Source organism: Salvia hispanica, chromosome 1, assembly GCF_029641045.1.
Source record: "Salvia hispanica isolate PSC_SH4W2 chromosome 1, Shi_PSC_v1, whole genome shotgun sequence".
NCBI classification, from domain to species: domain Eukaryota; kingdom Viridiplantae; phylum Streptophyta; class Magnoliopsida; order Lamiales; family Lamiaceae; genus Salvia; species Salvia hispanica.
In genome coordinates this window covers 47,493,124-47,518,199 of record NC_142692.1, presented here as the reverse complement: position 1 = coordinate 47,518,199, position 25,076 = coordinate 47,493,124, and the positions used below count along the sequence as shown (strand labels likewise).

General features: G+C 39.6%; 2 protein-coding genes, 1 non-coding gene and 1 pseudogene across 3 annotated transcripts; 2 read left to right on the top strand and 2 right to left on the bottom strand.

The window, feature by feature from the left end:
- Positions 1-619: 619 nt before the first annotated feature.
- LOC148934003 (uncharacterized) lies at positions 620-4,219 on the bottom strand (annotated as a pseudogene).
- A 2,168-nt stretch (positions 4,220-6,387) lies between these two features.
- Positions 6,388-6,494, bottom strand: LOC148934002 (small nucleolar RNA R71). Its single transcript, XR_016134789.1, has one exon. It is a non-coding gene; the product is annotated as a small nucleolar RNA R71 (small nucleolar RNA).
- A 7,733-nt stretch (positions 6,495-14,227) lies between these two features.
- Positions 14,228-15,178, top strand: LOC125220498 (akuammiline synthase 2-like). The gene is made up of 2 exons (XM_048122664.2): positions 14,228-14,673; positions 14,797-15,178. The coding sequence occupies exons 1-2, from the start codon at positions 14,228-14,230 to the stop codon at positions 15,176-15,178; spliced, it is 828 nt and encodes a 275-aa protein (XP_047978621.2).
- A 3,690-nt stretch (positions 15,179-18,868) lies between these two features.
- On the top strand, positions 18,869-20,261 carry LOC125220499 (pelargonidin 3-O-(6-caffeoylglucoside) 5-O-(6-O-malonylglucoside) 4'''-malonyltransferase-like). Its single transcript, XM_089058114.1, has 2 exons — positions 18,869-19,322; positions 19,420-20,261. Exons 1-2 carry the CDS (start codon positions 19,255-19,257, stop codon positions 20,192-20,194), a joined length of 843 nt encoding a protein of 280 aa, XP_088914240.1. The 5' UTR covers positions 18,869-19,254; the 3' UTR covers positions 20,195-20,261.
- The last annotated feature ends 4,815 nt before the right edge of the window (positions 20,262-25,076 follow it).

Below are 25,076 nucleotides of genomic sequence, written 5' to 3'. Positions count from 1 at the left end.
GCAATACTCCATAACCTGCAGTCCCCTTCAAATAGCGGATTACCCTTAGTGCCGCATCCATGTGATTTTCCTGAGATTTGTGCATGAACTGGCTTATGACTCCCACTGCATAGGCAATGTCTGGCCTTGTATGAGCGAGATATATTAGCTTGCCAACAAGACGCTGATACTCTTCTTTATTGGCTAATTTTGCTCCATCTTCAAATTTCAGTCCATGATTCACCATAAGAGGTATGTCTGCTGGTTTACAGTCTAGGAACCCAGTTTCTGCGAGGAGATCCAACACATACTTCTTTTGTCGCAGGAATATTCCTTCTTTGGATCGAAGCACTTCAATCCCTAAGAAATATTTGAGAGCTCCCAGATCTTTCATTTCAAACTCATGGAACAAGTTTCTCTTTAAGTTCTCTATTTCTTCTTCATCATCCCCAGTTATGATCATATCATCCACATAGATGATTAAACATGCCATCCGATCACCTCTTCTTTTTATGAACAAAGTGTGGTCTGAGTGGCTTTGAGAGTATCCATACTTGGTCATGGCTTGTGAGAACCTCCCAAACCATACTCTAGGGGACTGCTTCAGTCCGTAGAGGGTCTTCCTTAATCTGCACACTTGTTATTTTCCGAATTCTTCTGAGTATCCTGGAGGGACTTCCATATAAACTTCTTCATTTTTCTTCAATTCTCCATGTAGGAAGGCATTTGTTACATCAAACTGGTGCAGCTTCCAATCCTTGCAAGCAGCCACTGAAAGCAAGGTTCTGACTGTATCCATTTTTGCCACCGGGGAGAAGGTTTCTTCATAGTCGATCCCATAGGTTTGAGTGTACCCTTTTGCCACCAACCGTGCTTTGTACCTCTCGATAGACCCGTCTGCCCGTCGTTTGATGGTGAACACCCATCGGCACCCTACTGGTTTCTTCCCGTCTGGTAGGCTGCATTTTTCTCAAGTATTGTTCCTGAGAAGTGCATCCATCTCCTTTTTCATCGCCTCTCTCCAATGCTGATGTTTCATCGCCTCTTCAGCCGATCGTGGAAGATCCTCTTCATACAAGGCTACTTCAAAAGCTCGAGCCATCTCAGTGAGGTGTCCAACTGAGAGGTTCGCCATAGAGTACTTTGTTTTGTGCCCCTTCCAGTCAGGTGAGTATCTCTTTGGTGGTACACCCCTTGTGCTTCTTGGTGGCATCTCAAACATTCTACCACTCACACTTGGCTCTTCATTTGTCTTATTTTCTTGTCTCACATGGTCAGTATTAAGCTGAGGAATGGAATCATTCTCAGGATTACTAATCTCAAGAATCGAAGGCGGGTCTAACGGTGAGGCTACGTCACTGGATTCGCAAGGTTGATCATGAGACGAAGACGGCCCGGTAGTACCGCAGCTCGCATCTTCTGTTGGACCATCTTCTGTCACAGGACTTGGCAATGGCAGTAGGCAAGGAAGTGGGTGGTTCGGACTTGGGCTCGGGGACCAACTTAGCGGGTCACTAACGGGTTCAGAACCCTTTTCCTCCCCCTGACTGCTAAGTTGGTCATAAAAATATTCATTTTCCACAAAATCACAATTCATAGTAATGTAAAGACGTTTGGTTTTTGGATCGTAGCACCGATATCCTTTCTGATCCCTCCCATATCCTACGAAGACACACTTAACTGAACATGGAGAGAATTTGGTTCGGTCTTGTTTTGGTATGTGGACAAACACAGAGCACCCAAAAATTCTAGGGTCGAGTGTAAGTGGTGGTGGAATTTGGTTTTGTGTAGAGAAGATATCGAAGGGAGTTTTAAAGTTTAGGATATGGGTGGGTAACCTATTGAGTAGGTAAACTGAGGTAGCTACGGCTTCTGGCCAAAAGGTTTTAGGTACGTGTGAGTTGATTAGAAGGGCTCGAGTCATTTCTAGGATTTTCCTATTTTTCCGCTCTGCGACCCCATTTTGCTCAGGAGTATGAGGACACGTAGTTTGATGTACTAACCACCTTTCCGGAAAAAAATGTTGCATTTTTGAGTTAACAAACTCTCCCCCGTTATCTGACCTAAGGATTTTGATTTTCTTGTTATACTGAGTTTGCACAAGATTGTAGAACAAAGTAAACTTTTCAAAAACGTCAGATTTGGATTTTAAAAAATATACCCATGTTAAACGCGTGCAATCATCGATAAATAACAAAAAATACTTAAATCCAAGGCTACCCAACACAGGTGCTGGACCCCAAACGTCAGAGTGAATCAAAGAGAAAGTAGTGTCCATACGAGAGTTGTTGAGCTTATATGAGTGTCTATGGCTCTTAGCAAAAAAACAAGTATCACAATTGAAAGAAAACTGAGTACTGGCTAAATTGGGAAAAAGCATACGCAAGTATCCTATGGAGAGATGTCCTAACCGGCGATGCCAAAGCCAACCCTGTGATTTTTTTGGTCCGTGAGTCAGCATCGCAGCACTGGGTTGGGCCATCTTGTCCACATAATACAGTCCTCGTTGTTCAGTGCCATGCCCAACTGTCGTCCCCGTCTTGATATCCTGTAGAACACAAAAATTTGGCTCCATTAGAAGTCTACACTTTAATTCTCTAGTTACATGACTAATTGAGAGTAATTTGTGTGCCAATAAAGGCACATATAGGCAATTCGAGATCTGCAGTGTTGGAGTGATCTTGATTGTGCCTGCCCCCTGGACCAGAATTATATTTCCATTTGCTGTCTGAACATACTTCTTATGTGGAGCAGAAATATTAGTAAAATCAGTGGGTTCATAAGACATAGTGTCAGTAGCACCACAGTCAAATATCCATTCATAGTCTTTAGGTTGATTTTCGGATATTGATGAGTGTGCAAGGGCTTGGAATTTATTGTGGCAAGGGATATTGGGGGCAATTTCTAATTCTGGAGTGTTTGGGGCTGTATTTGCAAAAGCACAGAAACTGATGGGCTCATTTAAATATTTTCGGAAATGTGTGGTAGGTTTTTTTAAGAAGGAGTTTTTTCCGGGGTCAAACTGAGAATACCAGAAGCTGTGGGGTTCATTTTTGGCTTTACAGAATTTTTGGGGTTGTTTTTTAGTTCCTGCAAAGTCAGGGTATAAAAGGGATAAATTGATACCTCCTTCACAAACCTTAGCCGCCGATGCTCTGGCTAATTCGTCGCCGGTATGGGCTGTTCCTCCGTCGGCTGCCTCCCGCCGTGCTGTGCCGGTGCTACCCACCGGAGTTCCGGTGTCGGCAGCCCGGTCGGTTATCGCAAGTGCTGCTCTTCCTCCGCCGTTTCTGTTCAGTGCACGCGCCGCCCTTGCCTTCTTCATATCATCCCACCAATCGGGAAATCCAATGAGGTGAAAGCACCCATCCTTGGTGTGTTTCTTTCCGCCGCAGTGGGAACACGTTAATCGACTTTTATTATCGTCGGAGCGTCGATTCCATGGTCGATTGGTGGTGTTGGGAGGCTGATTGGAGCGTCCCCGGTCGACAACAGCAAGGCCGGAGCCGATTCCATCCTTCATGGTTCCTCCAGTTCCAACACCGAGGATGGCATCGTTGTTCGATTCACGACGAACAATTCCATAAGCCTCACGCACCGTTGGTAAAGGGTTGCACCTAACTATCTACTTCTTTACTGCATCATATTTGTCATCCAATGTGGTGAGAAACTGGTACAGCCGTAGTGTCTGTTTGGTCATTGGCTTCATTTCTCGTCGATCAATTGATATCCACACCCCTTGGAACTTATTCCATAGGGCTTCAAGTGACATCCCTTCTTGTCTGACTATGTTAGTTTGTCGATGTAGATCGTAGACCTGGAGCGGGTCAGCCCCACTGCCATATGTGACGGCGAGACCTTCCCATAGGTCGTATGCTGTTTCATATTGCGAGACTTCATTGACCAGATCCGTCTCGATGTTGTTGATGATCCAGTTAAATACGCAGTGGTCGCGTTGTTGCCATTTTGGGAACGATGGATCAGATCGGGCGGGGGGGCTTGAAACTCCATCTATGTGAGACGTCAGCCCCTTTCCCCCGATTCCTCGATCCATCATATTGGACCAGAGAGGATAGTTCTCCCCATTCAGTTTCGGGTTGACGGTGATTTCGCCCAATGATTCTAGGTGATGAGGGTGATGATTTGTTGGTGGTGTTTCGGGTTTTGGTGTGGCAGAAGCAGAGCTGCTCTGTCTTAAGAATTCCGCGAATTGTGCAGCTAATTCGGGTGGAAACACCATCAGATTTGGGTGTGATGTTCCGGTGGTTTGGATTTTGGTGTCGTCGGAGTTGAATTCTGATACGCCCGGATTTTGCACTGTTTTAAGGCCATTATTTGGTCCATTTTTGTTATCAAAATCACTCTACATGTCCATTATTTGCATATTCTATACATTTTGGTATTTTGACGTGTTTTGTGAGAAATGTGCATATTTGAGCCGAAAAGGGGAGTAAAAACGCATAGTCTGGAAATCTGGAGTCAGACGGCGACCAGCGACCGCCGCGAAGTTGTACGGCGACCGCCGGCGCCCGGCGGTCAGAGCTATGTGGCGGCCCGCCTCGGAAATTTACGCTAGGAGAAGAGTCTCGCCCGGCGACCGCCGGAGGACATGTGGCGGTCCGCCACCGAAGGGTCAGAGTCTCTGGACTCCAACGCGGCGACCGCCGGCCAAGGTGCGGCGGCCCGCCGGAGAAAGGCGGCGAATCCGACCAGCCCTAGATTTGCTGCAAGATTTACCAAACTTTGAAGATCTTTTTCTTCTATGATTAGGAATAATATTCCCCTATAAATAGGACCTCAAGCTTCATCAAAAGGAGTTTTTGACACAACAAGAACACATTCATAGAGAAAGAGAGTGACTACTTGCAACATTCATAGAGATCAAAAGCTAGAGTACTTCAATTGTGCAAGGAGTTGGAGAAGGATTTCAAGAACATCAAGAACGACAAGGATTCAACCTACGGGTTTTATTTGCTTTAGTTTTATGTTCAAATTGTTTTCCCTTCAATGTATGTTTTTAGTTTATTCAGTCATGTGTAACTAAACTCATAGGATTCTAGGGATGTGTTAGTAGCAACTTTGGTTATACAATTCCGTTTTCTATTTAATATCCGTTTTGTTTTTACTTTGTTTCTTCCCTAAGTTAATCATGATGCTTCATAATTGAGTGACACAATTATGTATGATTCAATACAACTTGCTTCATAACTGTGACAGAGTTCTAGCGAGTTAGATCCACTTAGTAGACACTACAGTTAGCTTCCTTTAAAACGGCACTGTTAATTGAGAGAGAGGACTTTTCAAGGGTCTTAGGAGCTTTTTGGAGTTACGTGTTAGGATTGACAACCCTAATGTTAGTAATCAACGTTTGTATCGCATGAGCATAAGCTAGGCGACTCGTCCTTTCAAAGAATTAACTGTGCTAGGGTATTGTAGTTTGGAATTTGTATAACCATAAAAGTGAAAGCACATCCCTGGAATTCCCCTTATCTCTATACTTTTCTCTCCGTGATTTGCTTGCATTTAGTTGTTTACTGTTTTCAAAAGTTTCCAAAAATTCTTGTTTCTCCAGATAGTAATTGAGTTCTAGTAGAAGATAGATACTTTGTGTACATCTTCCCCGTGTTCGATACCCGGTACTAACCTTTTGCTATACTATACCTACTCTGTATACTTGCAGGTATTTATAGTGCAAATAAAAAGTGCATCAAGTTTTTGGCGCCGTTGCCGGGGAAGACAATTCACTTTGGAGTGATATTTTCAAACGATAATTTTACTACTTTGGATTTTTATTGCTTTTTGTTTTAATTTTTTTTTGTTTTCGAGTCTTGCAGGTTTTGTATGCGAACGCGTTCTGGGAAGTACATCTTAGAGCCGTTTGATTTAGAACTTGAAAGAACTCGTAGAATAATAAGAAGTGAAAAAGGATCAGGAACAATGGGTGACCGAACAGATATTGAGAAGCTGCAGGAGATGGTGAAGTTGCTGATGGATGAGAGAGATGTGGAGAGAGCAGCCCGATAAGCCATGGAAAAGAAGAACAGAGAAACATTACCTGTGATGAACATGTTCAATCATGGGAATATGATCACTTTTCCTAACGGCCCTCGTATTGATGCTAACAATTTTGAGTTACGCATGCCCCTTATCCAAAGGGTCGAGCAAACTCCTTTTGCAGGTAGGGCGACTGAAGATGCTAACCGCCATCTCTCCAAATTCGTGGAAATCGCAAACACTCTGAAATTAAATGGTGTCGACGACGATGCCATACGGGTAAGACTTTTTCCATTCTCATTGATTGATTCTGCTAAGGAGTGGTTTGAGTGTATGCCACCAGAAAAGGTCTCCACATGGAAGGACATCGTAGCTACCTTCCTCGACAAATACTACCCGCCAGGCACTATTTTGAAGCTCAAAAGTGAGATCTTTCAGTTCACACAAGGCCATGACGAGCCCCTCTATGAGGCATTTGCTCGTTTCAAAGCTCTTATTCGAAAGTGCCCAAACCATGGTTTTTCCATAGACCATCAGGTAGGAATCCTCTATAATGGATTTAATGAGAAAATATGTGCTATGCTTGATTCATGGGCAAATGGAGGATTTCTAAGAAAGACAGGAGAGGATGCCATGGCGGTGATCGAGGAGTTCGCCACCAACAGTCGGGGGTGGTCGAAGGAAAGGCATGCCACGAGAAGAGTAGCAGCCATAGAAGAGGCCGAAGAAAGTTCTTTTGCTAAGGAGTTAGCAGAACTTAGAGTCAGGATTAATCAAATGGACATCTCGAGGAAGGAAGATCCAATTCCGGCAACTTCCATAGTGGCGGTCAAGGCACCCGAAACTGCCATATCAACTGTGGAAGAAATCAACTACGTGCAAGGAGGCGGTCCCAGAAACTACAATAACAATTATCGCCCTAATCAGGGGGGCGGTAATTTCAATAATTATAATGGGAACCGTCCGCACCCAAATCTTTCTTATTCTAACAATAATTACTTGCAACCCCCTGCAGGATTTAATGTTAGCAAAGGAGGAGTGGTTGAGCCGATGAAGAAGGAAGACAAGTATGAACAAGGAATCACGAAGATTTTGGAGGTAATTACGCAAGATAGGAAGATTAATGACACCAAGATCGGAGTGGTCGAAGCAAGGATAAACAACCTCGAGCAAGGAATGAACACAATCTCGGCAGCTGTAACCAATATTACCACTCAAATGGAGCAAATTCAGAAGAAGTTAGATGAGGATAGAGCAAAGGCAGCAGCAAGAGTGGATGATATTAACAAGAAGTGGGTGGCAAAGCAGAAATCTGGGGACTGCCCAGTCGCCGGCGGACCGCCGAACACCCCGCAGCGGCCCGCCGAACACCCCGCAGCGGCCCGCCACTGAGACGGCAGAGTCAACCACGCAGGACTGCCCAGTCGCCGGCGGACCGCCGCACACCCCGCAGCGGCCCGCCACTGAGAAGGCAGAATCGTCCACTAAGCAGGAGCTTGTGCGGCACAACGGGATTGTACTCCCTTTTCAGCCAAAGAGGAAGTTCAAGCTTGAAGAGCAGTTCAAGCAATTCCTTAACATGTTTTGCAAAGTCCATACTAACATTCCACTTGTTGAATCGTTGCAGGAGATACCAAAGTATGCGAAGCTACTAAGGGAGGCGGTAATGAGGAAAAAAAAGCCGACCAAAGCCGACCTTAAGCTACCGCATCATTGCAGCGAGATCATCCAAAAGGAAAGGGCAGTGAAGCAAAGAGATCCGGGCCAGTTCATCATTAGGTGCCGAATTGGAGAAGTGAAGGTTGACAAAGCACTGTGCGACTTAGGATCGTCCATCAATCTCATGCCACTGAAGTACTACGAAAAGCTCAACATCGGGCCACTCAAATCTTCAGATGTAACACTCAGGTTGGCCGATAACTCGTCCATCAAGACTGTAGGTATGATTGAGGATGTCTTAGTTAAAGTTGATGATTTTATTTTTCCTGCCGACTTTATTGTGCTTGACATGAAAGTAGACAAGAACGTCCCTCTAATCTTAGGGAGAGATTTTCTTGCCACTTGCAAAGCTTTGATTGATGTAGGTCGTGGCGAGATCACAATCAGTGATAATCATGGTCAATCCACCTATAAGATCGAGAGCGAGATGCTAAAGTTTGAGGAGGCAAAGCGGGCAAAAATGGAACAACAGTGCAGAGCAGTCATGGCTACCGACTTAACCAAGTCCAAAGATCCCTTTGAAGCGGATGATCCTTCTACCTCCACTATCTACATTGTCAAAGAGGTAAGACACTCTTCTAAAAAGGGTGATGCTAATTCTTCTACATCTGCTCCACAGAAGAAGAAACAGAAGAGAAAGAAAACACCCGAAGAGGACCCCGAGATATACGTCATCAAAACGAAAGAGGGGAAGTACAAGTGGTGGAAGAAGCTAGGGACCAAATTGCTCCCTATGCCAATTTTCAACACTCGAGTTATTGATCCGCCCAACTAGTGGGCCACTTCAAGTCAAGCTAACGACTTTAACAAAAGCGCTTATTGGGAGGCAACCCAATTTTCTTTTACTTTTTTTATTTTCTCGTTTTTTTTTTATGTTCTGTTAAAAAAAAAAAAAAAAAAAAAAAAATGGTGGCGGTCGCCGCACTTAAAGCACAGCGGTCGCCACACGTGTGTTAACATGTGCAGGAAGGATCGGGCCTAGGGCAGGCTTAGGGCGGGCCAGAGTAACCGCTACACGGGCCGCGGCGGCCCGCCAGGATTGCTGTTTACGAAGGCCCGTGTGGCGGCCCGCCACGAGAGACGCGGCGGTCGCCACACGCGGTCCAGAGACGGGATTTCCACCATAAAAGGATAATGGGATCAAAAGGGAAACCGGAAAATGCAAAGAACTTTGGCATTAGCCTTGCCACGGAAGAGCAAAAAGCTATGTGGAAGAAAGTGTCGGCCCGAGAAACGGCACCTTCTAGATATCCCCACGATTTCCCTCTCCAAACTTTGGGGATCATGGAGGATTTTTGGAAGTTGTGCGACGTGGGTGATGGGAATGGCCTCGTCTACATGTTCCAAAGGAAGTGGCCATCGTTTCGCAGGTTCTGACCTCTCCGTGGCGACCGCCGCAAGCTCTGCGGCGGTCCGCCACCTGAACGCTGGAAAGCATCTTTGACGTGCGGCGACCGCCGAACAGCTGCGGCGGACCGCCACCTGGGCACAATTTTCCAGCGTGATTTTTCGAAATTCTTCGAATTTTCGCCCCGCTCAACCTCTACGCGGAATTTTTCAGGGTACGTTTTTTTTTTTCAGTAGTATACTCACGTCCCTACCGACTCTACAAACTTATTTTACACTTTGTTGTAAATAAGTTTGGGGGGATGAAGTGGTGGACCGTGAGTTTAGGGTTTTCTTTTTGTTGTTAGTTTGTTTTTGCTTTAATTTTCCAAAAACCCGTAGGAGATTTTTGTGTTCTAAAAATGTTTTCTTGAATCCATGTCATGAACATAACATGAAGAACTTAGAAACACGCATGCTCAGGGACACATTAGACCGAGTTGCCAATGATATTATATTCCATCTATGTTTAAGTGTGGCTTAACGTTTTGATATGATGGTTGGGTGAAAAGGTGCATAATTAGTGAATTGCTTGTTCGCCTTGAATCGTGCTTTTACCTTGTGAGATTTGAGCCTTAAATTCTTTCTTGTGTGATTTATCTGTATGCATGTATATGTTTCTAGAACTTGCTCCTAGTCTGCCTAAGTTTACATAGTGTTTAAGTTGATTTAGGAGGATGTTAGGCCGTCTTTTCTTAGCTACTTTTATATCCAAAATTTTCGACCCTGTCAAATTTTTCCTTTGGAGCCAATTTTGAGCCTTTAAGCCTTTTTTTTGGAAGCCAAAATAAAATGGGGGGACAATTCCTTGGGTTAGTATAGTTTTTGTTATCTTCTTTTGTAAAGGAATTGGAGAGATAAGGAGGAAAGTATAAAAAGTAGTATGCTTAATATTAAGAAAGTACAAGTTGTGAAATTGAGAAAAATTCCAAATATGTGCTTGATCTTAGGAAAAAAAAAGAAAGGATGTGTAAAAAAAAAAAGAAAAAAAAAGAAAGGATGTGTAAAAAAAGAAGAAAAAAAAATGTGTGAAAGGTTGTGAAAAGAAAATAAAATCAAAGGATTGAAAGTAAATTGAAGGAGAAAAATAAAGTGTTAGAAGTGCCTTAAGTTTTAGAAAAGTGGAGTCATCTTAACTCTACTTGGGATATTTTTATATTTGAGTCACTTTTTAGCCAAATATTCCTCACCTACCAAAGAGCCTACGTTACAACCGAAAAGAAAGACCTTTCGGACTTTTGATGCTTAATCACATTGAGTAGAGGAGGGATTAGACTTTGAGCATGGTAAACTTTGCATGATGCATGATTTGAGTGATTTACACTTTACCTTTATACACTTTGAGAGTGAGAGAAAGAACACTTCCCATCTTTGGAAGTTTGCCACATGTGAGTGCTTGAATTCAAGGTGTTCCACGAGTTAGTAATGAAAGTTCACTATTAAGCCTTGCTTGATTTGATTGTGTTAATCCATGCTTAATCTATTCTTTCATCTTTTGAGGCAATTATGACGTCTAGTCCTTGTGCATTCCGTGCGTCTATTCTTGTGTCTTTAATGTTTTGTTCGAGGACAAACAAAAATGTAAGTTTGGGGGAGTTGATACGCCCGGATTTTGCACTGTTATAAGGCCATTATTTGGTCCGTTTTTGTTATCAAAATCACTCTACATGTCCATTATTTGCATATTCTATACATTTTGGTATTTTGACGTGTTTTGTGAGAAATGTGCATATTTGAGCCGAAAAGGGGAGTAAAAACGCATAGTCTGGAAATCTGGAGTCAGACGGCGACCAGCGACCGCCGCGAAGTTGTACGGCGACCGCCGGCGCCCGGCGGTCAGAGCTATGTGGCGGCCCGCCTCGGAAATTTACGCTAGGAGAAGAGTCTCGCCCGGCGACCGCCGGAGGACATGTGGCGGTCCGCCACCGAAGGGTCAGAGTCTCTGGACTCCAACGCGGCGACCGCCGGCCAAGGTGCGGCGGCCCGCCGGAGAAAGGCGGCGAATCCGACCAGCCCTAGATTTGCTGCAAGATTTACCAAACTTTGAAGATCTTTTTCTTCTATGATGAGGAATAATATTCCCCTATAAATAGGACCTCAAGCTTCATCAAAAGGAGTTTTTGACACAACAAGAACACATTCATAGAGAAAGAGAGTGACTACTTGCAACATTCATAGAGATCAAAAGCTAGAGTACTTCAATTGTGCAAGGAGTTGGAGAAGGATTTCAAGAACATCAAGAACGACAAGGATTCAACCTACGGGTTTTATTTGCTTTAGTTTTATGTTCAAATTGTTTTCCCTTCAATGTATGTTTTTAGTTTATTCAGTCATGTGTAACTAAACTCATAGGATTCTAGGGAAGGGATGTGTTAGTAGCAACTTTGGTTATACAATTCCGTTTTCTATTTAATATCCGTTTTGTTTTTACTTTGTTTCTTCCCTAAGTTAATCATGATGCTTCATAATTGAGTGACACAATTATGTATGATTCAATACAACTTGCTTCATAACTGTGACAGAGTTCTAGCGAGTTAGATCCACTTAGTAGACACTACAGTTAGCTTCCTTTAAAACGGCACTGTTAATTGAGAGTGTGGACTTTTCAAGGGTCTTAGGAGCTTTTTGGAGTTACGTGTTAGGATTGACAACCCTAATGTTAGTAATCAACGTTTGTATCGCATGAGCATAAGCTAGGCGACTCGTCCTTTCAAAGTATTAACTGTGCTAGGGTATTGTAGTTTGGAATTTGTATAACCATAAAAGTGAAAGCACATCCCTGGAATTCCCCTTATCTCTATACTTTTCTCTCCGTGATTTGCTTGCATTTAGTTGTTTACTGTTTTTAATATTTACTGTTTTCAAAAGTTTCCAAAAATTCTTGTTTCTCCAGATAGTAATTGAGTTCTAGTAGAAGATAGATACTTTGTGTACATCTTCCCTGTGTTCGATACCCGGTACTAACCTTTTGCTATACTATACCTACTCTGTATACTTGCAGGTATTTATAGTGCAAATAAAAAGTGCATCAAATTCCTCCGTGTATGACATGATTTCTGGCTGGTTTTGCAGGTACAGGGGGTAGGGAAAGATTATGGACGATGATGATAATTCTCTGAGTCCTCACCCGCTCGTGATACCATATTGATAATTGATATGATTGTAATAGGTTTCTGTGTGTTTGATTCATCACTAGGTTTGCCTTAATATAGGCCATATTACATCCGTGTATATAGTAGGAAATAATCTATTCCTAGACAATGTAATTATGTATCAATCACCTATTATTTGTGTATTAATCACCCACTAATTACACAATTTTCTTCCTTTCATCTTGTGTTTCTTTTGGTAAGTCTTTGTGACATGCTTACCAGCTTATGCCTAAAACGTGACTATTCCCATACATGCATAGGGTCGGGATCTTCATAGTATAATGAGTTTTAACAAATTATATCATCAAATTCTATAATGGATAGAGGGAGTGCTATAAAGTATGATTCGCTCCTTTCGTATTTAATTTCGTAAGCTTTTTTTTCCTTAAATAACAGAAGCACAAATTAATATATAACCATTCAATAGCCAGGATCGTGAATGATTGGTTGTATATTTACTTAGTACTATATGTCTATATTTATTGGGCTGACCCCACGAAAATTAAACTACCTGGTTCATGGGTGGTGGGAAGAATGGACTATAATTATTTTGTCTATGAGTGAACTACAGAAATAGTTCTTGGACTATACGTTTATCTTGCTAATGAACCCTGGACTTTAAAAATATCTTCAGACAACCCTGGACTAAGCGTTTATCTCGAAAATGGTCCTTTTTCACTGTTTCGTGATGAAAATACCCTTTTGGGGGGTTTTGGGGGGTTTGGGCAATTTGGTCTTTTTACATTTTAAATCTGATATTATTTCAGTGATATACTAAATCTGATATTATTTCAAAATTATCATTCTTCTTTCCTTTTGCAATCATTCACTTTGTTTCTTTATTTCAGTATTAGATTTAATTTTATAAAATTTAATTTTAAATTTCAATTTTTAAATATCAATAAATTTTTTTAATTATTAAAATTACTAATAAATAACAAATTAATAGTTTTAATCAATATTTGATAGTGTCTAACATTTAATCAATAAGGTATGACGACGTCTTAGTTTTAATTAATATTTTATTGTTTTAATCATAAATAGATCATATAACATGATTTATTCTGAAATAAATATGCATCTAATGTAAGACTAATATAGTATTCGTTTATTAATTTAAACACAATCAAAATTAACTAGAAAATTTCAACAAAAATTCTCTTATATCAAATTTTTAGTCAACTTCATAATTTTTTAGTCAAATTCTCCTATACATTAGATGCATATTTATTTCAGAATAAATTGTGTTATATGATCTATTTATGATTAAAACTATTTAATATTGATTAAAACTAAGGCGTCTGTCGTACCTTATAGATTAAATAATAGACACTATCAAATATTGATTAAAACTATTATTTTTTTATTTAATAGTAATTTTAATAATTAAAAAAATTTATTGATATTTAAAAATTGAAATTTAAAATTTAATTTTATAAAATTAAATCTAATATTGAAATAAAGAAACAAAGTGAAGGATGACAAAAGGGAAGAAGAATGATAATTTTGAAATAATATCAGATTTAGTACATCACTGAAATAATATCAGATTTAAAATAAAAAAAATACCAAATTGCCCAAACCCCCCAAAACCCTCCAAAAGGGTATTTTCGTCATGAAACAGTGAAAAAGGACCATTTTCGAGATAAACACTTAGTCCAGAGTTGTCTGGGGATATTTTTAAAGTCCAGAGTTCACTGGCGAGATAAACACATAGTTCAGAGACTATTTTTGTAGTTCACTCTATGTCTATTATCTAAATGCATATGTCTCACATTGTCACGAAGGTTTAGGGCATATATAGTGCTGGACTAGAAATTCAGCCACAAATTCATCTTTTAGTCATGTCAGTTTTTACCAAAGTTACAAAACAGCTTGTCCTAAATTCATCTTTAAGCATTTTAAATAATTGTTGAACTCCATATAGAACAAGCATTGAGCTGAGCCTCCTCACACACACAACACTTACAATTTGCTCTTATTTTAGAGCGGTGAAGATGAAGGTGAAGGTGGTGGCACGGAAGCTAGTGAAACCATGTAAGCCTACTCCACCACATCTCAGCCGCTACAAAATCTGTCTCTTAGACCAAATCAACCCGGCCGTCAATCACACTCGAATCCTTTATTACTCATGTGATGACAAAGAATCCAAATGTATTTTGTTGGAAGAATCAATGGCTCAAATTATGTCCAACTTCTACCCGCTAGCAGGGAGGTTCAATAAGGAGAAACATCAAGTGGATTGCAACGACCAAGGCGTTCTGTTTGTGACTGTGACTGCTCAAGTCGACGTGGATCTCTCTATCATCCTGAGGAGCCACGTGGATCCCCCGCAGCTGAACCAGCTCCTCCCAGTAGATGGGCCTACCGATCCAGTTGTCACCGTCCAAATCAGCATTTTTCAATGCGAGGGTTTGGCCGTTGCTTTATGCGCATCCCACAGGTGATAGAAATCCATAGGGTTCCATTTTTCCTAAAATCAAAAGACTTGTTTTGATTTCAGTTCTCTTTTTACATCAATATCGATGTGGAATATTGTTATATATCTCTTATATTTCAACAATAGGATCATGGATGGCGCCTCCTTCTTCTTATTCCTGGCGGCCTGGGCCAAGGCCGCACAGACCACCGGAAAACTACTAATTGAACCCTATTTCGACAACCGCCGCTCCAACTTCCCCGTCGAGAATCTTGCGCCCGGGACCCACCAACCTCACGAAAACATCGTCGTGGACCGCTACGTCTTCGACAGCAAAGCCATACAGAAACTCCGCCAGCAGGTGACATCCGAGCGAGCGGTGTTGAGGGTGGTGGCAGTCTCCACATTCCTCGCGCAGGCGCTCCTCGTGCCGTGGGGAGCCCCGAGCCGCCATCATCTGGCAGCTCATCAATATTCGGGAAAGAACTGTCCCGTGGCTTCCAAAGCACGCTTTTGGCACGTGGATTAAGGGTTCTTCCCTTGAGCTCGCCGCGGCAGACGCTCAAGGGGACAACTTTCCCGCCTTGGCGTCCAAGATTCGCCACACCACGGGTGCTCGGGGACAAAGAGTTAGGTCGGAAACTGCTGGTTGGCAATTTCTTCAATGGCAACGGTTGTAAGGTGATATTGCCGACAGATCTCTCCAATCCGGGGATTACGAGCTCGATTTTGGGTTCGGAAAGCCCGACTGGGTCAGCCTCGCAACGCCAACGCCAACGATGGTGTCGGATTGTATAATGATGCTAAGCAACGACGGTATCGAAGCGTGGGTGTTTTTGCAAGAATCGGACATGCAATTTTTCCGACAGGATAAAGAGATTCTCCTGCTTCGTGCGAGCAATTTGAGTGTGTTTTCAAGAATATGATTATATGAGTATGACATTCTGTTTTTCCGCAGATTATGAATAAGTTTGATGTTTTAACAATGTATGAGTGGAGTCTGTGGACTGTGAATGTAATCTATGTATTGAGAGTGTGTATGAACTGTTTCGCGAACCGGCTACCTTCTTTTCTTTAATTTTTTTTTCCATTCTAACACTCTTCTTTAAATTGAACAACCGGATCTCTAATGTTCAACTTGTCATATAATCTTTTAAGGTTAATGTTCAACTTGTCATATAATCTTTTGAGGTTTGAAGATATGTACCACCTCCATTCACAAAAGTTTTTTCTTTTTGTTCCCACCAAAATTAGTCTATGTCTACACTACAAAAAAAAAAGGTGTTTTGCAAGCACTAAAATACTTGTAAATAACAAATTATGCTTGCAAAACGTCATTCAGCAAGCACTTTGCGAGCATAAAGTGTGCTCCCTCAGCTTCGTTGCAAACTTTTGCGAGCACACTGACCAGTGCTTGCAAATGGATCTGGTAGTCAAATTAATACTTTGCGAGATCCTCTTTTGTGCTTGAACATAATTCTATTTTCTATCTAGACAATATGCGAGCACAACAGATATTTTTTTCAGAAAATTCTATAATTTTTAATTATTTTTTGAAATTAATATTACGGTTTATTAAATAATTATATGAAATTATTCAATAGAATAACAAAATTCAAATTATACACAAACTATAAAAAATAAGTACTGTTTTACACTTCAAACCAAACTAATGATTTGAATCTTCCAAAATGATACTCCCTCCGTCCGTGAATAGGAGTCCCGTTTTTCCATTTTAGGCCGTCTAAGAATAGGAGTTCTGGTTCACTTTTACCATAAATGGTAATAGAGTCTCACCTTCCACTAACTCATTCCACTCATATTTCATTTAAAACTAATATATACAAGTGTGACCCCTATTACACTAACTTTTTTTCACTCACTTTTCTTAACATCTCTTAAAATTTGTGCCGCCCATAAATAGGAATCCTAATGGCCGACGGATGGAGTAACTATCAAACCACGGTTTCATAACTTGGATACCATGAACACTAAATCTATTCACTTCTTCTCCTCTAATGAACTTGTTGACTAAGGACCTTTACCAGCTCCCGCAATTCGTCGATTTCCTGCTGAGACTGAAATACTCGTACTAACATAATCTAAATTTAGGATCGAGAAAATACTTTAGATGTGCATTGATGTATTTCTTGTCGTAATTCTAAGCGCAATTCTTCTCGCATTTCCCGCAATTAGAAAATATTTATATCAACAAACAAATACACATTTATTTAAGTTGATGCAATATAACTTACTTTCGTCAAAGTCTGCAGCTCCCTTATATGTATACCACCCATCCTTGAACGTGTGTATGTTATGGAATGAGTCATACAAACAATCTATGGAATTCGTGTTATAAAATTCATATGAAAGGATTGGGAGAAGATGGGTACGGAGTTTTTTGAGATAGACTTGATAAACTACATAAATATTAATAAAATAAAATAAAAAATTAAGATATAGTACCACTAAATGAGAAGATAAATTTGATCACTAACCCTTCTAATTTCTCTCTACTTTTGTGCGGATCCATTGAGACTTTTCGCGATACTTATTTGAGAAAATAAATGATGCACAATGCTTAATTATTGATAAATATGCACAAATGGATACCATATATGGATCCCCTATATGCTCGATAGCATCGATTGCATGCATTGAGAGATGAAGAGTTGTCTATAACTTGGAGTGGTGCCTACACTTGCACGACAATGGCGCACATCCGAGATTGTTTTGTGATATTGATGGCCAAAGTTATACTCCTACATCTACATGCCTTCTTTGGCGTATAGCTACGACAGACAGATATAGGCTACATCTTGGGTATTGTTGATCTATCCACGTTGTCCAGGATTTGTGAAATCAATCACGTGGCTGACTGACTCAAAGAAAACATTGTTTGCATGGTGAGTAGCTATAAGGTACAGAGTATTGTAATACGAGCATTGACTCTTTCAAGATCTACATTTAATTACTTCTTTAGTCCTACTTTAGGCGGAGCATTTCTAATTCGATACATAATTTTATATATTGTTGTTTTGTGAGTTAAGAGCATCTCCAACCATTACACTAAACTCAAACTCATTTTAGGTAAATATCACACTAAATATTGATTTTGCTCCAACCATTTACACTAAACTCAAACCTAAAAGAATATTCCCCCCCACCAACTTTTTATACTTTTCAATTATACCTATATATTTTATCTAAATTACACACTAACCCATACCACTTTGTTAATATCTTAAATTAAATTAAATAATATGATATAAGATAATTGTATAGTTTTTAATTAACTAGTAAAATAATTGTTTCCATACATATAATATGTACCGTTAGTTATTAATCTATATAATAAAATTGGTGCTGGAAAAAAGTGACGGCTCTTCCAATATAATAAAATTGGTAAAATTATTGTTTCCATACATTTTATATGTACCGTTAATTTTCTTTTCCAATATATTGAATGATATAATATTAATATGGGCAAGCCTACTGTTTAATAACTAAATCAAATATTAATAAGATTATATTAGGTTAATTCACAGCTTCATTTTCTACACGCCGCTTTTTATCTGTAAGTTTTTTTTTTTTCTCTGTATTTTAATTTCTCTTCCTTCATTTTTCTATTTTGATAAATATGAATTAATTTGGACTTAAATGCAATAACTCAAACTATGAAAAGTGTTTTTGATATACTTTTAGTGCAAACCTAAATATATATATTTTTTCTTCAAAAATCTATAATAGGATGGGTTTTGCAGTACTATTGGAGATAATATTCTACTGCATTTTTGGTTTTGTAGTACTGTAGGAGATGGTCTAAATAGAAAGAATAAAGTAAGAGAGAGCGAAAAGAAAAAGCAGAGAGGGTGATATTTTTATTCTTATAAATATGTAATTTAGAGTAGGATATCCAAAATAAAAAATGGTTCACTTAATGGGAGTATAATTATTTTCGCTGTTATCCAGCTGGATATAACTCAAATTTACAAAATAAACGTGAGTTTTAGTAAACAGAAAGTACTCCGTACTAGTACCTTAAAGATCAAAAAAAGATATTAGTACTAGAGTAATAAGCATATTCCTCCAAGGCTCCAACGTATTCTTTCTTCCCTATTTTAATACTCACAGAAACCGTGATCGCCAATATTCCCAACGTCTCCTTCCCTCTCTTTCTTTCTCCTTTGACTAGGTAAAAAGAATCACTAGCGAAGGTGACGGTGAAAATGAAGATGAAGGTGAAGGTGGTGATGCGGAAGCTAGTGAAACCATGTAAGCCTACTCCGCCACATCTCGGCCACTACAAAATCTCTCTTTTAGACCAAATCAACCCGGCCGTCAATCACTCTAGAATCCTCTATTATTCATGTAATGATGGAAAATCAAAATGTGTTTTGCTCGAAGAATCAATGGCTCAAATTCTGTCCAACTTCTACCCGCTAGCAGGGAGGTTCAACAAGGAGAAACAACACGTGGATTGCAACGACCAAGGCGCTCTCTTTTCGACCGCTCAAGTCAATGCGGATCTCTCTCTCATCCTGACCAGCCACGTGGATCCCCAGCACCAGAACCACCTACTCCCAGTAGACGCTTCTGCTGCTGATGGGCCCACCCATCCAATCCTCGCCGTCCAAATCAACAAGTTTCAATGCGGGGGTTTGGCCATCGCTGTATGCCTTTCGTACAGATAGTGATCCATGACACTTATACAGTGGTTTCAGTTTCATTTTTTTCATTTATATTATTTGTCCGTTTTGTCAACAACAGGGTCGTCGATTCTGCCTCCTTCTCCTCATTCCTCGCGGCCTGGGCCACGGCCGCAGAGACCACCGGAAAACTACTAATTCAGCCCTATTTCGACCACCACTCCTACTTCCCCGCCGAGAATCCTCCTCCCCACGACGACGGACCTAACGAAAACATCATCGCCGAGCGCTACGACAGCAAAGCCATAAAGAAACTCCGTCAGCGCCTCACAACGTCCGAGCCCCCTCTCTCAAGGGTGGTCGCCATCTCCACCTTCCTCGTCCAGGCCCTCCTCCGCCGGGAGCCCCGAGCCGCCCTCGTGGGGCAGCTCATCAATATTCGGGAAAGAACTGTCCCGCCCGTGCCAAAGCACGCTTTTGGCACGTGGCTTTCCGGTTCTTTCCTCGACATAGCCGCAGAAGACGCTGAAGGCGGGAATTTTCCTGCCTTGGCGTCACGGATCCGCGACTGCGCGCGGGTGCTCGGGGACAAGGAGTTTGGGCGGAAATTGCTGGTCGACAATTTCTTGGATGCTAGCAAGAAAGGCGAAACCGACGATTGTAAGGTGATATGGTGTACGGATTTCTCAAAATTTGGCGATTACGAGCTGGATTTTGGGTTCGGAAAGCCCGACTGGGTGAGCGTAGGGGTAATGCCGCTCATGGATTATATAATTATGCTAAACAACAGAAGCAACGACGGTATTGAAGCGTGGGTGTGTTTGCAAGAATGTGACATGCAATTTTTCCGACAGGATAAAGAGATTCTCCGGCTCAGTGCAGGCACTTTGGGCTAGATTTGTGTGTGGATTGTTGAATTTGATCTATTGAGATTGTGTATCAACCGTTTACATTTGATGTGTATTTCATTGTTTTTTGCCTTCTTGGTATACTAATATATTACTACTATAATCTATGCTTCATTTTGTTTTTTCTTCCTTCCTTCTTCCACGTTATTATTAGGTTTATAATTTTTTTTTATCACTTTAGTTTATATTTTAGTTTCACAATTGTTGATTATAGCATTTAATTGCAATATTTTCCCAAAAGGATGAGGTGACATAATGTTTGTAATGTGCGAATTTTACGTATTAAGACTGAAAGCATTGTTAGAATGGTAGAGGCCATCGAACAAAAGAGTATTAGTATGAGAGAATTTTATTTAGTTTGATATCGATCGAAAGATTGATCAGATTCATACTCTTCACTATAACATCGCAAATGTTAGAACTACTATATAGTTAGGACTAGTTCAAGTTTTTAGATATGGGATCATTAGAATAATATTTGATGGGTATTGGGCCAGGTACGGTCCATCTTTTTTAATTCTATAACTAGGCGTTTAGGTTCCCTGTTAGGAGTTTTTATGTATTATTTTTATAGGCTGCACTTACTCAGTTACCAATATACCCTCAACATTAATTCATTCCATCGGTATATCCAATTGCAGAAGGGCAAATTAGGAAAATGACACTCATTTCTTGACGCGTCGTTTGATGCAGTTTCAAAACACACCAAAAAAGCAATAAATGAAATGGGCATATATTTGAAGGTATCAGTGCGGGCCCTAATTTAAACCTCGGGCTTTCCCTTTTGCATATGATAGAACATGAACCACCACTTAGAATATATCTAAAGGAAAAGATGTACATACTGTTAGAGAAGATGGCAAAGGTGATCCGGCCACTGTGTGCAATGTGAAGTTGTCGAGTCTTGATGAGCAATGCGTGAGTGCAGCATGTGGTGCACGAGAGAAACCAATCAACAATCTCACACGAGCTGAACTTGTGAATGTGCCAAAGGTGACAACTAAGGTGGAGGACCACCCTTGTATTAGGAGAGACGTGTTGATCAAAGGACTGAAGAAGAAAGATGTTTTGCAGAGTTAGTTTTGATTAAGGTTGTAAACATGTTTTAATCTTGTATTGAATAGACTTTTGAATAGATTAAAGTAGAGTTCTAGATAGTTCGAATGAAGAGTATATGTATGATATATGTGTACTTTGGTTCTCATGCAATGAAATAGCAACCTTTCTCTCAAATCATTTTTAGCATATTTCTGTTCTACTTTCTTCTTCATGAATTCCACAGAATGCCTTCACATACCTTGTACTAGATTTTTTTTAAATTTAAATGGCGTAATGTTTTGTTATACTACTGCAAATAAAATCATCTCCTTCCACAAATCCTCAAAATCATGCGTACTTCCTGAAATTGAGGATGTCACAAAAACTTGCTTAATGTTAGCATCATATTCCTTTTCATAACCCCGTCCCTCACATGCCCTGTGATTTACATTTCTCACATTTTGTCCCATTTCTAATCCCGTTGACCTAGTATTGCCTAACTATGGTATACTAGTGGGATCTTGAGTAATGTGTAAAATGAACTGAAGACTTAAAGTTATCATTCGTCTTATCTAGGCTGACAATTTCGATATGAAATCCACCACAAAACACAAAAAGTTAATAGATTTGGGCCAAGTCTTATAGGAGTACTATGATTTAGGCCCTCATCAGACCAACTCAATAAAAACCCGATGATTTCAGGTTGCGTAGGAATACTCCCCCTCTATCTCAATAAAGTTGAAGCAATTCTTTTGCGCAAAGCATCGGCGGATCTAGGTGGGGTCAGCCGACACCACCGCCTTCACGTCTCTGCTCCATCCTTTATAACCCGGCGGCGCGTTATGCTCTGGAAAGAGAACTAATCTTTGTCTTCCTAGTTTTCTGGGAAATGGGCTCGCCAATTGGGCCTTCCTTTTTTTTTTTTTTTTTTTTCATTGTTGATTAATATAGAACCCGTTTCATTTTCAGCTTATATTTCTAACTAATTTAAATCTTATTTTTAAATTTAATGGTAGTTTTATTTTTAGTTTCAATATTAATATAAATTCCAATATTAATTCAAGTCTTTTAAATTGAATCTTTTACAGTTTCCCGTAATAACATCATTATTATTTTATTTTTTCAATATATAGTAAATGGAGTAATCAATAATTGTTATAACTAATATTCTCTATTTTTTTCTCTTATTAATATTGTTTCTTGAATTCATTATTTTACATATTGAATCCTTAATGAGACTAAATTAAAGTTACAAAGTATACATAGTTGGGTATATCACGAATTTTAATGCTTTCAATCAATTTAATCTAAATTATTGTAAATAATGTTTTAATTAAACAATTTTTAGTTGTTTGCAGTGAATATTTATTGATGTCAACTATCTTGCACAAAATGGAGTATGGCATAATGTTTTTTTAAATTTTAATAATTTTTTTTCAAGTACTTCCTTCGTCCCATCAAAATTTGTGCACTTTTCATTTTTATCCGTCTCATAAAAGACATTTTCATATATAGTTATCCCCAAATTATTACTCATATACATCAATTTATATACAACTTATACCATGGACTCACCATTATAACTTATTTGTCCCACTATCCACTAACAATATTTAACCATCCTTCTCCCCCTTTCTCTAATTTTACTAATTGTGCATTAATTTCCGTGTCATTTCAATTGCTCATATTTTTATAGGATGGATAGAGTAATAATAATTTAAATATTACTCTGTATATTTTTCCGATCCGACCCCACAGTTATCAATTCCTGAATCTGCCATTGGCGCAAAGAGATGAAGAAATTGTGTTAGGATAAAATAAATTATGAGAAAATAAAGTAAAGAGATAAGAGACAATAAAGTAAGAGAGAGAAAAGTAAAAGTAATACTTATGTTTTTTCGATAAAAGAAAAGGAAATTACTCAACTTAGTTGATATTGATGAAGTATTATTTATTTAATTAAAATAAATTATACTTTAATGTTATTATATAGATTTAAATAGTGATAAAGTTTTGATCGTATTATATGGTGTTTTAATCGTGTAATATTAAGTTTTGTCGTGTCAACTTGAATGGTATCATATCGTTAACGGGATCACAAATTTTTTTCATATGACACGAACACACACACAAAGTGACGGAACCACACAATGCCAAGCCCCCGCGTCAGCGGGGGCTTAACCGGCACCAGGCCTTGATCCCCCCTTGTACCGCCGTGCTCCGACCGATATCCGCCCCAGAGCGAGCCACCGAGCCTTGTACTCCAAAGTTTCCAATTGTCCGCCGCCTGTTCCAGATTCAGAAATTAAAAATTGGGGAAGAAGAAGACAATTAGGCTTATTTGTTTTGGGCCATTTAATTTATTGTTGGGCTCTTTTTAATGTTGGCCTTATAACTTAATAAACTACTTAATAATGAACTCTAAGCCCTTGACACATTTAACCCAAATCCTCATAGATAGTTCACGCCTAGAGGCTGGAACTTTGCGAGACAACCCCGCTACGCTTGCCGCCGCTGCCGGAGTTCCGCAGCCGCGCCTTTCGTCGATTTGGGTAAGAATTGATGGTCAATGGGTGATGTATCGGGGCTGGGAAAATTAGCAAAGATTTTGGTTTCTACGAGATAAAGCTTTCTCTTTGGTGTACAGTTTGATTGAGTTGACACTGATTCTGCCGGTTGCAACAGCTTGTGCCGAGAGAGTATTTTCTTCTATGAAACTTTTCAAGACAGATTTGTGAAATAGAATGGGAGACGAATGAATGAATGATATCTTAGTTGTATATATCGAGAGGGAAATTTAAAAAAAAATGGAAATGAGACTACTCTTCGGCGATTTCAAGAAAGGGTGACTCCTCGAAAATAGTTGCTATCACATAGGGTGTCGTAAAAGTTTAATTGAAAATAGACATTACATGTAAAATTAAATATTTTAATATTATATATATTTTTAAAATTTCAGCCTCGGCTTGTTTAATTTTCTGGTTCCTCGGCTTGTTTAATTTTCTGGTTCCGTCACTGCACACACATAATAAATGAGCTAGAGTCTTGTATCGAATCGATCCAATAAAAATCTGGTGATTTTGGGTTGGGTTTGAATAGATAGACTTTATTAGGATTGGGTTGTTATTGGTTTTTCATTTTTCTGATAACGAGCTAATCCGTTCGATTTGTCAAACAACCCAATAAGAATCTCTCGTTCCTTCCTATCCATTCGCTACACAGGGGTAATGAATAATGATCCTCTACATTTCAAGTTTCAATGTACGTTACAAATATTTATAATCAGAATAAAAGGACTTGTCCGAAATTTTTAATTCAACTTATTTAAACTGCATCTTTGGTTTCAAGTTTGCTCGTTAAGCTAGATCCCCTCTAAACTGATGAGTGTAGAAGATATTAGATGATGTCGCAACTGTTCAATGTAACACTCGGTTAAAACGACATTATATCCTCCCTTTGTCTCAGAATCATTTTGACTTTTCTGCACTCATTTATAAAAATAATACTCCATCCGTCCCTGAAAATTTGTCACATATTTTCTTTATCGTCCGTCCCTAAAAATTTGTCTTCTTTCACTTTTATCAATTTTTATAATGGACTTCACATTCCACTAACTCATTCTCACTCATATTTTATTTTAAAACTAATATATAAAAGTAGGACCCACATGTCATTAACTTTTTCAACTCACTTTCTATTACATTTCTTAAAACTCATACCGGGTCAGATGATGACGAATTTTGGGAGATGGAGAGAGTAATAAATAATACTCCCTCCGTTCCATAGTAATGGAGGCAAAACTTTTCGTCACGGAGATTAAGAAAAATTGCGT